The 17607-nt window shown below is 42.2% G+C and overlaps 1 protein-coding gene across 3 annotated transcripts; it reads left to right on the top strand.

The window, feature by feature from the left end:
• Window positions 1–573: 573 nt before the first annotated feature.
• On the top strand, window positions 574–16134 carry LOC139415205 (fasciculation and elongation protein zeta-2-like). Of its 3 annotated transcripts, XR_011634949.1 has the most exons (10): window positions 613–1022; window positions 4198–4306; window positions 6975–7091; window positions 7212–7353; window positions 8029–8294; window positions 8881–8961; window positions 12279–12354; window positions 12487–12552; window positions 13345–13484; window positions 13537–16044. XR_011634949.1 is itself a non-coding variant. In XM_071163106.1 (9 exons), the coding sequence occupies exons 1-9, from the start codon at window positions 715–717 to the stop codon at window positions 13359–13361; spliced, it is 1182 nt and encodes a 393-aa protein (XP_071019207.1). In that variant the 5' UTR covers window positions 613–714; the 3' UTR covers window positions 13362–16044. The 3 variants fall into 3 exon arrangements, 2 of the variants coding, with proteins under 2 accessions (XP_071019208.1, XP_071019207.1); XM_071163106.1 differs by having other exon boundaries at window positions 13345–16044; XM_071163107.1 differs by lacking the exon at window positions 8881–8961 and having other exon boundaries at window positions 574–1022; window positions 13345–16134.
• The last annotated feature ends 1473 nt before the right edge of the window (window positions 16135–17607 follow it).

Raw genomic sequence — 17607 nt, 5'->3', positions numbered from 1 at the left:
ACATTTGATGACATTGGTGTAATTCAGAGAAACAGCATGGCAGCAAAGAGGCATAGTAGTGTGTGCATCAGAGGGGATCAAATGCCAAATGTAGGGATAAACAAGAACTGCTACCAATAAATTGTGACTATTTTAAGTTAACAATCTTGTTTGAAATACATTTCTAATTTGAGGTGCGTTTGTGAAGTCGTTTTCTCCGTGTATTACACAGGCCATAGAGTAATTGCATAATCTTTCAACTATAGACCTTTCTCTCCATTCCTCTTTACATTAGCGCACCACCGCCACCAGGTGGGAAATGATATGCTTGCAATAACATTTTCCATAGCATTTTATTTACATAACATAGCCTACATATAACAGTTCAATGCCTTAATACTCAAGACAATATTCAACAATTATTCATTTGTTTTACCTTTTCCTCCAGTTTGAAACGTTAGGTGAAATAAGCCAAATGTGCATTTTAACTAAGAATCCTGTAAGGCAAGCTACTGACCACAGTCCCTTACATGAATATTAAAGAATACAATTGCATAGTTTTAAACAGTCTAACAATATAAAATGTTACCCACCACGCGTGACGTCAGCAGAGGCAGAGCCCACTAGCTTCTTCACCAGTCTTCTCCATGTTCATCATCAGTGGCACATTCGTTATAGCCGAGGATAGAGCACCATCCAGGGGTAGGGCAGCCGAACCGAGTCCCTGCGGTAGTCATGGCGGCGCCGTTAGCCCACTTCGATGAAGACTGGCAGGATTTCAACGAATTCAAGGCGGCCTCAGGGTCGCCAAACCGACTGGACCAGCTGAACTCCTCGAACGTGGCTGACACGGGCCTGGTGGAGGATTTCTCGGACATCGACAACAGCTTCTCGGGGGAGATATGTAGCTTCAAATCAATGGAGGATCTTGTCCACGACTTCGATGAGAAGCTGACAGTTTGCTTCCGAAATTACAACACTGAAACTGAAAACATAGCCCCCATTAAACCTATCACAGAAGATAATTTCCTCAAGGACGACGAGTGAGTGTGAATTGTGTGCTACTTTATTACTTTAGCATTGTTAACCTATCATTTGAAATCTGTTTGCTAAACTAGTTAGTTAGCCCACCATTGCTAAGGTTAGCCTGCTGCTAGCTAGCCATTTAACCAACAGGATTGTTCGCTAGATAGCCACGGTTCTGTTGAATGCGCGTGATACAAAGGTAACTTAAGAAAATCAGGACTTCAAAACCAGAGTCTTCGAGAGGTTACATTTGTATATTGTTTCTAGCACTTAGCTATAACACTAACTGACCTGTGTTTTCAATGTAGCTAGCGACCCAACTTTAGTTTGTAAAAAACTTGATATTTGCATTGCAAATCAAAATCAAATCAAATGTATTTGTCACATACACATGGTTAGCAGATGTCAATGCGAGTGTAGCGAAATGCTTGTGCTTCTAGTTCCGACAATGCAGTGATTTCCTATACAGTCCCTCCTTTCACATAAGTGACTTCAACATATTAGACTACCGTGTGTCTCGTGCATTAGCTATGTGCACTGCAATTCGTTTTCACCATTCCGGCACTGTAGTTAGTTAGTATACTGACTTTCAAGTCATCTGAGTCTGTCCAAACTCAGGACAGACGGGAGTCTGGGCTGTTCTCTATTGACGCACTGCTGATGAAACACGTCGTGACATTTTAAATAATTGAAAACACATACATCGAGGTACATTTTTTAATGGTTATTGAAAGGGCACACTTCAGCTCAGATTATGTGATGGACAGCGTTTATAAAACCAGTGATCTGTAGAGGACGTCTAAGCTCAACCCTCCTCTTCACCCCTCAACTTGCTCTATACACTCACACACAGCCTACCGAGATCGTGTCTTTTGATATTGGCAGCCTTGTACGTTGCTCTTGAGTCAGGTCCAAAGAATCTTGAGGGAAACACTGTACCCTTTTACAATAAAATGCGCTCCCATATGTAGGCCTAAACTAAACAGTCCCTGTTTTAGAATATTATAAACCAGGTGAGTCGAGCCCTGAATGCTGATTTGGCTGAAATACGTGGTATATCAGACCATGTACCATGGGTATGACAAATTTGTTTTTACTGTTCTAATTACATTGGTAACCAGTTTATAATAGCAATAAGGCACCTCCAGGTTTGTGGTATGGCCAATATACCACAGCAAAGGGCTGTATCCAGGCACTCCGGGATGTGTTGTGTAAGAACAGCCCTTAGCCATGGTATATTGGCCATATACCACACCCCCTCGGGCCTTATTGCTTAAGTAACACATAACAAAGGTAGCTTGGCTATCACTATAATAAAGACTTGTGGAGATGGCAGAGGATCTGTTAGCCTGTGATGTTGGTCTATGTATGACTCATCAGCATGCTCCGACTACAGTACAGCCAGTGTCATCTCCCTAAAATGGTCTCCTGGGCTGTCCCACTCAATACAGATACAACCTTGGCGATGTCAGCTCCGCTTTGGTCATAATATCAATTTCCAGGGAAAGAGCTAATTGAATTCACGCATAAATACACACACACCGAGAGAGAACATGTACACACAGACCTAGTTTTGCAATGCCACTATTAGGACTAGGGTGAGGAGGATGAGTGTGAGGGAAGTGGAGGGGGGAGTTTGGACAGAAAGAGCAGTGCACTGAGGGCAGCGGAGTCCTTTCATGAGTGACTGCCCATTTGGAGGACATGCCTTGCCTCCTAACTAGCTCTGTAGTTGGCTAATGGCCTAGCTCCATGCAGAGACACACAGCGAGGATGACAGGAAGACTGGAAGGAGTGTGTGTGTTTTATATTCCCTAATATGCTTTTGGGCAAAGTTTCAGGATCAACTTCCCTTGGCATAGGAGGACAGAAGGAGAACTACTCATGAAGCTACATAGACCCACTGGTCACAGAGAGGCTTGTTTATCACTAGCCACTTTAAACAATGCTACTTAATATAATGTTTGCATACCCTCATCTCATATGTATATACTTAGCTATATCATCTACTGCATCTTTGTAATACATGTATCACTAGCCACTTTAAACTATGCCACTTTGTTTACATACCCTACATTACTCATCTCATATGTATATACTGTACTCGATACCATCTACTGCATCTTGCCTATGCCGTTCTGTACCATCACTCATTCATATATCTTTATGTACATATTCTTTATCCCTTTACACTTGTGTGTGTATAAGGTAGTAGTTTTGGAATTGTTAGGTTAGATTACTCGTTGGTTGTTACTGCATTGTCGAAACGAGAAGCACAAGCATTTCGCTACACTCGCATTAACATTGCTAACCAAATACATTTGATTTGATTGTGTTTTATGCAGGGTGTGTGCAATAGCAATTCCACGATCAAAGGGTGACACCGACACGGGGCCAAAGCGGTTCCTGCCGGCATTGCCCCATTTTTAGGGAACCTATCCCAAAACTGTATGTTGTTAATGGTAATAATGCTGTGTTAGTGAGAAAGCAAGCGGGAGGGAGAGAGTGGTGTTATGCGAATAACACATGTCTGTCTATTCATTGGATTGTGTGGGCAGCAATCTCTCTGATGCAAAGCCTTTCTGACGCGTGGGTTCACAATGACTCCGCTGCCCTCAGTGCACTCGCAGCAGTCAGGGTCAGACAGACGCACACACACACTCATACTCGCATGTATCTTACGCAAAACACATTCTCTTCCTCGCATGTATCTTACACATGCTCACTCCAATTGTGTAGCGGTATCTATGTACAAATTGGAAGAAAGGTCCATGAAAATGTATTCTGTATTTTCCTGTAGCGTAAAGCAGTGCCCTTTTATAAGAAAAGACTTGGACAATACATTTGGCATTGAGAAATGCTAGATTCCTGTGCTGTTAGCAGCGAGCAGAGAGATGCGAGCTGTATCAAAGACAGAGACAAGTGGTGTGTGGGTGGCTGGTGAGAAAAGAGGATGACAAACTACTGCCAACTAATGATGTGTCAGTGTGGAAAGGTTTTTTTGTGCTGTGAATGAAAATGTTCTCTTTCTTCCTCTTTCTTTCTCCCTTCCTCGTTTCTCACCCTCTTTCGACCTCACATCGTTCTCAATTAATTCTCCCCCACTTACTCTTCTCTTGTCACCCTCTCATTCTCTTCATTCCCCTCACCATATTCCTCTTTGACCGTTCTTTCCCTCTCTCCCTCCCTCAGCGTGTGGAATGCTCTCACCGATAACTACGGCAATGTGATGCCAGTGGACTGGAAGACCTCTCACATTCGCTCCCTGCATCTCCCCACTCTCAATCTCTGTGAGCAGGGGGTAAGACACACATACATACACGGTCTGCACCTCCTAGGGCTTAAATGTATGGCTTAAAAATCATATCGAGATTTTTTTTAAATCAATATTTAATTTCATTTAACCTTTTATTTAACCAGGAAGGGCTCATTGAGATTAAAATCTATTTTTCAAGAGCGACCTGGCCAAGATAGGCAACACCAAGTCATTACAGACAGACAACGGGAGAAACTACAAGTAATCTAGTAAAAACCATTGAATTCACAAGAGTATAAAACAGCAAATTAAAAACATTGACAGGTCAGGGAATCAGCCTCAAAATCCTTCATCAGTGATTTAAAAACACCAATCGTGACAAGTTCTTCCAGTTTAAAAGTATTTTGTAAGGTGTTCCAAGACGATGGCGCAGTGTACATAAAAGCCAAATTACCAAATTCAGTTTGGACATTTGGAACAGTTAGCAGGATAAAGTCCAGCGAACGAAGAGAGTACCCACCACATTTCTGAACAATAAAAATACACAAATAAAAAGGTAGTAAACCCAAAATGGCTTTGTAAATAAAAGTATACCAGTGACTGAGCCTACGAGTGACTAGAGAAGGCCAGCCAACCCTGGTTTACAAAGTGCAGTGGTACGTAAGGGTTTTGCAGTTTAAAATAAATCTCATAGTGCCATGGTAAAGAGTGTCAATTCATCTCAAACACTGAGCGGAAGCATTCATATATAAAATATCCCCATAGTCTCGTAAATACATAAATGTAGCTGATACTAGCCGCCTCCTGGCTTCAAAAGAAAAACAGGCCTTATTTCTTGCATTAGAAAACACCTTTAGTTTAGTTTAGTCAGTATTGAGGATAAGCTTCAATTGACGCAAGGTATATTGAACAGTATAAAAAGCAGTTTGCATGTTCTGGAAAGCTTTTGTAAGAGATGAGGCACAACAGTAAATTACAGTATCATCAGCATAAAAATTGAGTTGTGCATTTTTGGACATTTGTCTAAATCATTTATATAAATAGTGAATAAGAGAGGACCAAGTACAGAGCCTTGGGGCACACCAAGACAGACAATTTAGCAGACATAAGCCCATCAAATTGAGTGCACTATCAGACAGATAGTTAGCAAACCATGCAACTGCATGCTCCGAAAGACCTACATTCGACAATCTCTGCCTTAGTATAGCATGATCAACTGTATCAAAAGCCTTAGCGAGATCAATAAAAAGTGAGACACAGTGCCGTTTTTTTGTCAATGGCTTCAGTGATATCTTTTAAAACCTTCATGGCTGCTGTAATTGTGCTATGCTTCTTCCTGAAGCCCGATTGGTACATTGATAAAATAGAGCTAGTAAATAACTCTTAGCTGTTCACTTACAAGGGTTTCAAGTATTTTCACCAGGGGTTACAGCTTTGAGATTGGCCTATAATTATTTAAGAGTTGGATCTCCCCCTTTTAAAAGTGGTAGGACAAATGCTGATTTCCAGATCTTTGATTAAAATATATATACATCTCGATTAAAATATATATATTTTTTCTTCTAAATAAGCTTTGTTGTACAATTAAGGGTCAAATACACTGCATTTCAAACAGTCAGCAATAATGTAATGAATTGAAGGCTTGTGAAATTGTTCCTAGGATTAATATAAGCCTTCTACAACTACAGGACCCACTAATAATTTAATCAAAATTGTGTCACCTGCTTTTTTTCAATGATCAATGATCTGGCATTCAAGTCTATGAAAATTCCTTTTTGTTACAAATTTGACCAGAACCATACATGATGCACATTCACTAATAATGACTTATTGTAGCAGGCATTATAGAAAATGTATTCAAGTCTCATAAACCATCTCTCAAGCACAAGCCTACATGCTAGTGACTAGCCAGCTAAGTTTTATATTTCAAATGTAGCCAACTTGGATCTATTTTCTAGCTAACAAGGTAGGACAGTTGAAATGTTATGAACACACCCTTCCGTCTCCAACTGTTTGAACAGCATGCTGGCCTGTCCACTTTGTTCAGATGTTGAAATCAAGTTGCCTACCTTATTTCTCAGAATGAGATGACAATTCCTTATAGAATTGTTTTATGCTTATTACAGATTTATAAAACACAGAATAGACAGCTAGTATAACAGTCTTTGGCTAAAATGCTGCTAGTGGTACGTGTTAACGCAATGCCACACACAACAAACTGAGCATACATTTCCCAAATCAACGTTTATTGATATTCCTGTTTTAGTAGTGTCTGCTCTGTGTGCAGTATAAGGAGTAGAGACATAAAAGGGATATAGTTGGAGGGTTACTTCTCTATTACAGTAAAATAATGTCTCAATGTGTTTTGGTGACCATATGACCCATTCTGTTGGACCAAACCTCAACTGCAAATTGTGAGTTGAACCCGCTTGTCAGAGAGGAACAAGGGATCTCTCATTTTTGGGAGGGGCTTGGCGTGTGTGTAAATGGGAAGGTGTGCTGCGCAGAAGCAGACGAGACCAAAAAGACTCTATGAGAACATGTGGACATAAACACTCATAAAAATAAAAAATACAGGCATTTGGAATATACTAGAACTAATTTTATATATATATAATCGCCCTAGCACCTCCCCACCAAGCTGACTGCATCTCCCTTTTTTGCTCTCTCTCCATCTCTCTGTTTCTCTGCTCCCTCTCTCTGTGATGGACAGAAGCTGGACAACATGCCTCTTGACCTGTCTGATGATGAGGAGCTGAGGGAACAGATGGACATGCACTCCATCATCGTGTCCTGCGTCAACGACGAGCCACTCTTCACCGTCGAGCAGGTACACACACACTCGCTCTCTCTTTCTGTCACGTCTCAAATACACCTTACACACACACACTCCTACTTACAAAGCCACACCCGTAACACACAACCCTGTGTGTGTGTTTGTTTGTTGCAGGTGATCGAGGAGATTGAGGAGCTGATGGAGGAGTCTCCAGACCCAGAGGATGATGAGAGCCCGTCCCAGTCAGACCTGTCCATGCTCTCCCAAGACCTCAGCAACCTCAAACGCTCCAGCTCCAACACCAGCTATGAGGACCGTGAGTTACTCCTAACTCTCATCTAAATCCCTAACAACTAAAGTGTTAACAGCTCCTTGCAGCTACATTGCACAACCCGTACATGTATACAACTGAACAGCAGATACAGGCTCACAGTAGCATTGTTATGTAATAGACGTTAGATACAACTGGACAGCAGATACAGGCTCACAGTAGCATTGTTACGTAATAGACGTTAGATACAACTGGACAGCAGATACAGGCTCACAGTAGCATTGTTGCGTAATAGACGTTAGATACAACTGGACAGCAGATACAGGCTCACAGTAGCATTGTTATGTAATAGACGTTAGATACAACTGGACAGCAGATACAGGCTCACAGTAGCATTGTTATGTAATAGACGTTAGATACAACTGGACAGCAGATACAGGCTCACAGTAGCATTGTTATGTAATAGACATTAGATACAAGTGGACAGCAGATACAGGCTCACAGTAGCATTGTTATGTAATAGACATTAGATACAACTGAACAGCAATTGCTGCATGTTTGTTATGCAACTCGTAAATGCACATCAAATCAAGACTTTAATGCAAACATTTGTGACTGACCTTGTAAGTGTGTGTTAGTATGTGATACCCCCCCCATGTGTAATGTGATTTGTCAAGCCCTGTTTAAGTGTGTGTTGGTATGTTCTGCGTCGTCTGTCAGGCCTGCATCGTCTGTCAGTCTCAGAGCTGAGTGAGGCCTTGGAGGAGGTGGAGACGGCCATCAGGCGCTACAGTGAGGAGCTGATCCAGGTCCTGGCTCTGAGGGACGAGCTGGACTTTGAGAAGGAGGTGAAGAACAGCTTCATCTCGCTGCTCATCGAAGTGCAGAACCGGCAGAAGGAGCACCGCGAGCTGCTTCGCCAGAAGAAGAAGACCAGGCCCACAGGCAGTGCCCTGAGGGCAGACAGGACACACGTTCCTGGGACGGTGAGAGAGACAGATGCATACGTAGTTTTGTATACATTGAAATCCATATAATGCATGTTGTGATGCAGACATGCGCGTATAGATATGTGTGTTGTGGACACTCCCTCATTCATAGACGCACCACAAGGGAAGATGCATGCACTGGAAACTGTGGGGAGGGGGGGGTGCAAATGCACGGAAAAGCAACAAAACACCCTGCAGTGCTGTACTAACTCCTGCCACACTCACCCTGCAGACCCTGTTGGGTCTCTCTGCCCTTACACTTTATTCTACAGTCAGCTATTTTCCAGCTAGTTCCTATGTACATGGTGACATTTTGACATGTCTTAGTAAATACCAGCTGAAAACAGGACTGTCAAATAAAACAACCTGGCGGTCTGACTTCACCCTGCCATTGTTTTTGTCCATTTTGAACTGTTGGACTTCCGTGTGGATAACCTTTCCTTTTCAGAACCTAAAATGATAGAGGGTTGAATCCAGCTCTATACCCCTCTCCTGCTCTCTGGAGTGCTCATGTCTTTTTGGAGGGTTTCTCATTCTTTGGTAGTTTTATCTCTCTCTCCCTCCTTCCGCTTCCTCCTTCTAGCTCTTCACTATGGAGGGACTCTCCACTGTCATTCAGAACGGCCTCCGTCAAACTTTCGGCAGCACAGGAGGGGACAAACAGGTGCCCCTCTCTCTCTCTAGCTACCCATCCTCTTTTTTTCAGTTTTTTTCTCTACAGCTTTTGCTGCTACTATGTTCTCACCATGTCCTCTTTATTTGACCATCTTTCTTTTTCACTTTTTCTATCAAACTATTTCTTAAGCCCTCTGCTGTCTTATCCTCTGGCTCATTCTATGTCCATCAAATACAAATTAAGCATTTCTGCTTCTCTGCTTTCATATCCTTCTCTTTTTGTGTGTCTTTTTTGTTTCCTATGATTTTCCTGTAATATACTGTAATATATAATATGCCATTTAGCAGACTGTTTTATCCAAAGCAACTTAGTCATGCGTGCATACATTTTTACATATGGGTGGTCCTGTTTGTTGAACTGAGAGTTCTGTCTTGAGATTGGCAGGAACTTGATGCTGAATCATCCAATAGTGTGCTCTTTATTTCCTGCAAACAAGCGTCCCCTTATTACTATGGGTGTGCTCGTGGGAAATTGGAAGTCGTAAGTCCGACATTGTGCTCACGTGCCTTTTTTGAAGTCGGAACAATTCTTTAACCAATAAGATTGTACATGGCTAATAATAAAGTTAGCTAGCTTGTAACATTGACATATGGTCAAACTAGCTACATTCTCCGTATTGATACGGTTGTAAATGTCAAACTGATTTGTTGACATCTCTTGGTTGAAAAGGTAAAAGGTCAGTGGTGAAATGTCGCAACTCAGGTAACAACATATTCTGAGTTTCCCACTTGTAATTCTGACTTGGAGTGTCATTCAAGTGAAATTTCACACTGGGAGCTAGGAGCTTCCGATCAGTCGACCAATAACTCTCTCGCTCTCGCAAATAATCCGTTTCTTGATTTGGAACAAATGCCGGTATTGCCTGGCTACCCAAACTCCTACCCAAATGATACACCACGCCCACAGAAGTTAGTTTCTACTCCGCAATGAGTGTGGATCTGAGTGTCTCCCTGACGATTTATAGAACGCAAACACATTCTGATTGGTCCCAGAAACCGATGGGTTGGGCAAGAGCCAGAACACACGTGTTAAAGCTAGGTTTTGAAAATGTGTCATTGGCTTTGATACTCTGATTGGTTAGAGATGATCCAATCGCTGATGACTTTGTTTTGTACAACACCCCTCATTTTGACGTCACCACACACACGACTTTAACGATGGCAGTCTCTGACTGAAGTATGTAGCGAACGATAGAGCAGTGGAATTATTCATTTTGAGTAGTCAGGCAATTACAAATGGTGATGGTAAGGTTTTATACTCGAGTTCTTAAGTGGTTTGTAGTGTTGAAATATACTAGATGTTGACCGATTATGGTTTTTCAACCCCGATACCGATTATTGGAGGACCAAAAAAAAAGCAGAGACTGACTAATCGGCCAATTTATTTTTACATTTTTTACATTTTATTTATTTTTTATTTATTTGTAATAATGACAATTACAACAATACTGAATGAACACTTATTTTAACTTAATATAATACATTAATAAAATACATTTAGCCTCAAATAAATAATGAAACATGTTCAATCTGGTTTAAATAACCAAATTTAAGTAAAAGTGCAATATGTGCCATGTAAAAAAGCTAACGTTTGAGTTCCTTGCTCAGAACATGAGAACCTATGAAAGCTGGTGGTTCCTTTTAACATGAGACTTCAATATTCCACGGTAAGAGGTTTTAGGATGTAGTTAATATAGTATTTATAGGACTATTTCTCTCTATACCGTTTGTATTTCATATACCTTTGACTATTGGATGTTCTTATAGGCACTTTAGTATTGCCAGTGTAACAGTATAGCTTCCGCCCCTCTCCTCGCCCGTACCTGGGCTCGAACCAGGAACACATTGACAACAGCCACACTCAAAGCAGCGTTACCCATCGCTCCACAAAAGCCGCGGCCCTTGCAGAGCAAGGGGAATAACTGCTCCAAGTCTCAGAGCGAGTGATGTTTGAAACACTATTAGCGCGCACCCCGCTAACTAGCTAGCCATTTCACATCGGTTACACCAGCCATTAGGCTGATAGGCCTGAAGTCATAAACAGTGCTGTGCTTGCGAAAGGCTGCTGGCATAACGCACAAAAGTGCTGTTTGAATGAATGCTTACGAGCCTGCTGCTGCCAACCATCGCCCAGTCAGACTGCTCTATCAAATATCATATCATAGACTTAATTATAACATAATAGCACACAGAAATATGAGCCTTTGGTCATTAATATGGTCAAATCCGGAAACTATCATTTCGAAAACAAAACGTTTATTTCAGTGAAATACGGAACCGTTTGGTATTTTATCTAACGGGTGGCATCCCGAAGTCTAAATATAATTGTTACATTGTACAACCTTCAATGTTATGTCATAATTATGTAAAATTCTGGCAAATGAGTTCGCAATGAGCCAGGCGGCCCAAACTGTTGCATATACCCTGACTCTGCGTGTAATGAACGCAAGAGAAGTGACACAATTTCACCTGGTTAATTTTGCTTGCTAACCTGGCTTTCTTTTAGCTAAATATGCAGGTTTAAAAATATATACTTCTGTGTATTGATTTTAAGAATGGCATTGGTGTTTATGGTTAGGTACAGTCGTGCAACAATTGTGCTTTGGCAAAATCGCCATCCAAAAATACAGATTTCCGATTGTTATGAAAACTTGAAATCAGCCCTAATTAATTGACCATTCTGATTAATCGGTCGACCTCTAAAATATACACTAAGTGGCCAGCTTATTAGGTACACCCATATATTACTGGGTCCCACCCCCTTTGCCTCCAGAACAGCCTAAATTCTTCAGGGCATGGATTCTACAAGGTGTGGCGTTCAATTGTTGCTCAATTGGTATCAAGGGACCTAACGTGTGCCAGGAAAACATTCCCCACACCATTACACCAACACCACCAGCCTGTACCGTTGACACCAGGCAGGATGCGGCCATGGACTCGTGCTGCTTACGCCAAATCCGGACTCTTCCATCAGCATGACGCAACAAAAACCTGGATTTGTCAGACCGGGTGATGTTTTTCCACTCCTCAATTGTCCAATGTTTGTGATCGTGCGCCCACTCGGGCCGCTTCTTCTTGTTTTTTAGCTAATATGAGTGGAACCCGGTGTGGTCGTCTGCTGCATTAAACCATCCAAGACGAGGATCGGCGAGTTGTGCGTCCCGAGATGCTGTTCTGCATCTCCCTACAAACTGTTGTGCGTGAAAAGCCCAGGAGGCTGGCCATTTCTGAAGTACTGGAACCAGTGTCTTGTACTCCCTCCCTCTCGTGCTGTGTTTGTGACGTGTTTCTCTCTCTCTCTCTCAGTATCTGACCACAGTTATCCCCTATGAGAAGAAGGCTGGCTCCCCCTCTGTGGAAGACCTTCAGATCCTCACCAAGAGTGAGTACTGCTCGCAAACCACACTTGTCTGTCAACTAGCAAGTTACCATGAAAGTTGAACTGTAATGCCAGAATAGCAGCGTTATAACCATAATATTCACTCCCAAATCACTTTTATGCTCTTCCCTGCAGTTTTGCATGCCATGAGGGAGGACAGTGAGAAGGTACCCAGCCTCCTAACAGACTACATCCTCAAAGGTACTCATTCTCTACCAGTTACAAAACTCTTACTCCCATTCAAAAGACCACACACGGCGATGTACATTCTCAAAGGTACTCATATTACTCCCATTCATAAAATATTACTCCCATTCAAAACAGCGCTTTTGTCCAGATTGACTGTCTCACTACCACCTAGTTCCCGAGAAAGTTACTGCAGGACACAAGGGTTAGGACATTTTGTTAGGAGGGTCTACTTCCAGTGTGTTCTTTGTCCCCTGAAGTTCTCTAGGCCTGCAAGGTTGTTCTGAGCCTTCCATCTTGACCTTTACCCTCCTTGTCTTTCGTCTCTGCTGCGCTGCTCTCTCGCTAGCTCTGGTATGAGAGGGCTGGACGTGGAGGTTTGTGAGGCACACAGACTCACACAATCATGGACACATGTATATATACATACACATGCAAAGTGTCAAGAGCCCCCTCACACACCTCCTTCCAGACGACACCCTTCAATGGGTTTGTGCTGTATACTCTGCCGTGCTTGTGACTATGGTGTACACTCACTTACCCTCTGTCTTACACGCACTCCCTCCTAGACTCACACACACTCTTGCTCACTCCCACTTCCCGCCAAGCTTTTAGCACTATAGAGCTATTCACGTGACTGCTGTCCTGTTCACCTAAGTGAGTCCCTCTCTTCTTTCTCTTTCACAAACCTCTCATCCCTTAGGGGCTCTCCTCCCTGTGCGATGAATCCTCTTTTACGCACATATTTTCATTTGGTGGATCATTTATTGGTTGACAGCTGTTTTCTGTGTATTCTTGTCGCTGCAGTACTGTGTCCCACATAGACCTAGTGGAGGAGCCCCCTGTTCTAGAACATTCTGACGGAACACTCAGGAGCTGCAGATTTCTGGAACATACCAATGGAAGGAGAGCCCCTCCACCCCTCTAAGGTGGACTCTTCCTGTTGTGGCGGGGGGGGGGGGGGCGACGACTCCATCTTTTCCCTCGACTTATAAGATTCACATTTTAATACCTGATGCTTTACCTTTTTACATGTAATTTTTAAGTGTGTTTTAATGTTCTAATGCTATAATCTCACATTCGTTTTGTCTTCTCTGCATGTTAGTGTCTCTGTTAGCCTGTTGGCAGTATTACTCTCCATTGTCTAAAGTGTCTTTCTGTACTTATTTTCTATCCTCTGTTTGCACTAATGTGAAAGAACTTGAGAGGGGAAACTAATTCCTGTCTCTACATTCACCGGTCTGTCTTTTCACATCAGTAAGAAATAGGGTGAGGAGACAAGGAGAAGTCACTTGACCACTGGAATGCGTCTTTCCTCTGTTAGACTGGCCAATGCCCTCTGACTGGGGTATATAGGAGGGATGGGGAAATAAGGCTTCTTGAACCTCTATGGGTGGGATCAGTCATGGAGTCCAATGGGAGCGCTCCGCTTTAACAGAGAGATCCTATGGATCAGAGTAATTAATGATTGACAGACTATGGTATTAGTGGGATTCAGAAGCCTTGTTTTTTTTCCCCCATCTCTTTTACATTTCACAAACCCTGTCAGTTTGTCTTTGCATGCTGGTACATAGGATTAGAGAGCTACACTAGTGTAGTGACATGTTATAAATCATTATTTTGTATACTACAATGGGGAAATTGCACAAATAGAACATGTATTTTTAATTGATAACTTCTCGAAAAAGGGAAAAAATAATGACAGAAGTTAGAAGGTAACCTGAAAGAACAAGCTTATACAGCTTTTTATTTTTCTGTAGTTTTAAAGAAATTAGGGACTTTTTGCTGCCTGTAGTGTGGCCACTTATGACATCACCATTCTTATGTAAACAATAGCTGTCAACCTCTGACCCCTCCTAGTGACATGTTACATTATGACCCTGTAAACTTGCCTGTCTCATACCTCACCTCTTAGTATGTACTGAAAGTTCAGGGTTGAGTATTTCAGTGGATATAACACTAATATTAGGATGTTGAAATAATGGTGTAATTGCTGTGAGTTGATCCTACCATGTTGTTTTTAAAACCAATAACTCTTTGATGTTGTGTTGAGGATCAAGTGATGATGTAATCAGTCGGTGATCTGTTCTTGTCCAGTGGATGTAGCAACAGTAGTAGAACACTAAATCGTTGTATGTACTTATGGAGACAATGTAACGGAGGTAGGGAGGTTTCTGTTCAAAGACAGGAGAGATCCTTCAAACACCAACATTTCTATAACCTCTTGTCTACATCCACAACCGCCAACCTTCACCAGCACTATCTGTCATGGCAACGCTATGCTTGGTACGCCACAAACCTGTCAAATCGTCAGCAGGTAACTAAGCTCAGTGCACAATAATTGCAGTCGCACACAAACCGATCGTGTCCAGTCTATCACTACTCTACACCAAGAGCAGTGGTGGCGATGTTGTTACTCCATGTTTGGGGGGGTATGTTTTAACATTAGCAAGCCCAGCATCCTGCAGCTTGAGTAGCCATGTAGTAGGTTTTGGCAGACCTAGGCCTGAGTAGTATAATGACATCAGTGATTGATAAGGCTACAGATAAGTATAGGCTAGAACCTGAAGACCTAGCCAAGTGGTTGTTGTAGCATCAGCTTGTAGCTCTATAGTAAAACTACTGTTGTAGTAACTGCTGGACAAAGTATTTAGAAGCCTGACACCTATAGACAGCAACTAGACATCCTAGGTAAGAAGTCCACGGTAGTGCCAGTTCTGTCCTCGCTATTAGAAGTCGAATCATGGTGTCTAATGGAAGCTTTTTCCTGGATCAAAGTGTGACGAGGTAATGGGTTTCAGTTGAATGTCCCCGAAGGTAGATTTCTTTAGTAAGGGAAGCCAGCAGACCTATAGGTACTGTACAGAATCACATGCAACTATATTTCAATTGTAGCTAGCTTTAAAAGCATTCACAACCCTAGCATGTGCTGCATGCACTTTTACTTCAGATAAATCAAATGAATGGTAAGCAATGACACACTAAAGGAATCCTTAGCATTGAACCACGTTGCAATGAGAAAGTTAAGCCGAACTGAAATGTATACTAGCTTGGGTGGGGTTTGGACTCCTTGAAACTAATTGAGTAGTATAATTTGGGTTGTCTTTGGAGCGGCACAGCGTTGTCACGGAGATCAGAGAAGGTTATTGACTCGGATGGAGCTCTGCCCCTCTCGTCGCCTGGTCCCTCTATTTTAGCAAACATATCAGCGTATATCCACACTTTATCTAGAGAATTATATTTATATAAACACAAGCAACAAAAAAGGCTGCCTTTGTAAATGCCTAAAATGTTGTATATATAATCTACTCATTTATTTTTAATGCACTATACTTCTTCCCCCATTTGGTTTTTTTTATGTTTACATGTCTTGTCATGTGGTACTACAGTACATTAATTTATTCGGTAAGTGTTTTTGTTTTGTAACCATATTATTGACTAGTGGTACAAACTTTTTGGGCCAGAATTGCATCTGGAGCTCATTTCAAATAAAATGATGATATGTTGACTTGGTATCATGCTTTTGGTTTGTAGGGTGCATCCATTATCAATAATTACTCATTTAAGTTACTATCAAAAATAAATTGGTCCACACTTTTATTAGACAGCGACTTATCAAAAGGCATTCTTACATTCAATGCAACAGCAAGTCAATATACAAATATGTTTATATAAAATGAAAACACTGTTCTCTTTGTATTTTAGGTCAGTGTAGCTATAAGAAATCCCAAAACAAATTTTTATATAAATGGATGCCTTGATACTGCTCATTGAAACGAACAGGTTCACTGAGAACATTTCCCTATCTCTCTTATCAGTTCCTCTATCTCATCGGGAGTCTTCTCTTTCATGGTGACATTTCTGTCCCTGAATTATGACCAAATAGCCTGGCTTGCAAGACAAGTCCTTTTCTTGGATATTCTTCAGTTAGTCGTATTTGCACTTTTATTTTTTGTATTCCATTTTTTATTTAACCCAAGAGTGCTGTTTGGTAGGTCGGTTGCAGTCATAGTCAAATAGGATGTTATTAGTGAATGTGTATGGCTTGCTTTTTCTACCCATCCGACCTCCCTTTGTGAGGGGCTGCCCCTCCAGTCGACCTGTCTGACCTGACAAGGTGAGGGGTGGAGTTCAAAGGTCACAGCAGGTCACAGGTTAGTGTCGGTAAACATGGTGTGTTCCTTCCGCACCGTGCTGAAGCCTTTAATAGTGTCGACAAACTCCTCGTCCTCCATAAACTGGTGGATGATGGATGGAAAGAGGGAGGGGGAGAAAGGAGGAGTTAATAAACAAACAAAGAAACGTCCTCTAAGCAGGGCCTAGATTTCGGGGTGTCTCACCATCCCGCTGTCGTGGCCTTGAATGTGAGAGTCCCACACTTCCTCCTCCCCTGTCAGCGACTTCCTGTCCATCATCTGGCTCACGCTCCGCCGCAGAGAATTCTGGGAGTGGGCAGAGCCATGGATAGCGGACACGTGGAGGCTGGACACATTAAGGATACCCAGCTCACCCTCCGGAGGGGCGTCGCCACCTGCCCAAAACTTACTGTCCTCCACTCCCTTGGGGCACAGATAGGAGACAAGGCAGCAAGTTACTGTTGTCCAAAATAGATGTGTATGTGTCTGTGGGAGAATTTAAATTGCACACTCCTAGTGTTCTCTCCTTAAAACCCTTTGGAGGAGAAGATCAGAGGGGAGTAACCGCTGGCTTTCTCATCTAATGGGTGTTGAGAAGGAGGAGAGAGGACACGGGGAGTATGCAATTGAGATTGTGCCTGCCTGGTCTCTAACCTCCAGGTGCATGGTGAACCCTTTGAGTGTGACACTGTTGGAGGAGCTTGTTGTGTTGGGCACCGTGTCAAACTGAGAGGAGAGAGAATGTGTTACAGAGCGAGACATTTGACACATATCTCATGTTTTCCACTGAGATAGTCCGAATATACCCCACCTGAGATAAAATATTCCACCATGTTGTATGCAAACTCATCTGAATAAAGTGAATTTCTATATGCTATGAAAGTGCATATAGTTGAATTAAAGTTGAATGACCCATCTCTTTCATAGGATGTTC

The sequence above is a fragment of the Oncorhynchus clarkii genome, chromosome 8, assembly GCF_045791955.1.
Source record: "Oncorhynchus clarkii lewisi isolate Uvic-CL-2024 chromosome 8, UVic_Ocla_1.0, whole genome shotgun sequence".
NCBI lineage: Eukaryota > Metazoa > Chordata > Actinopteri > Salmoniformes > Salmonidae > Oncorhynchus > Oncorhynchus clarkii.
This window is presented reverse-complemented; position numbering and strand designations above follow the sequence as displayed.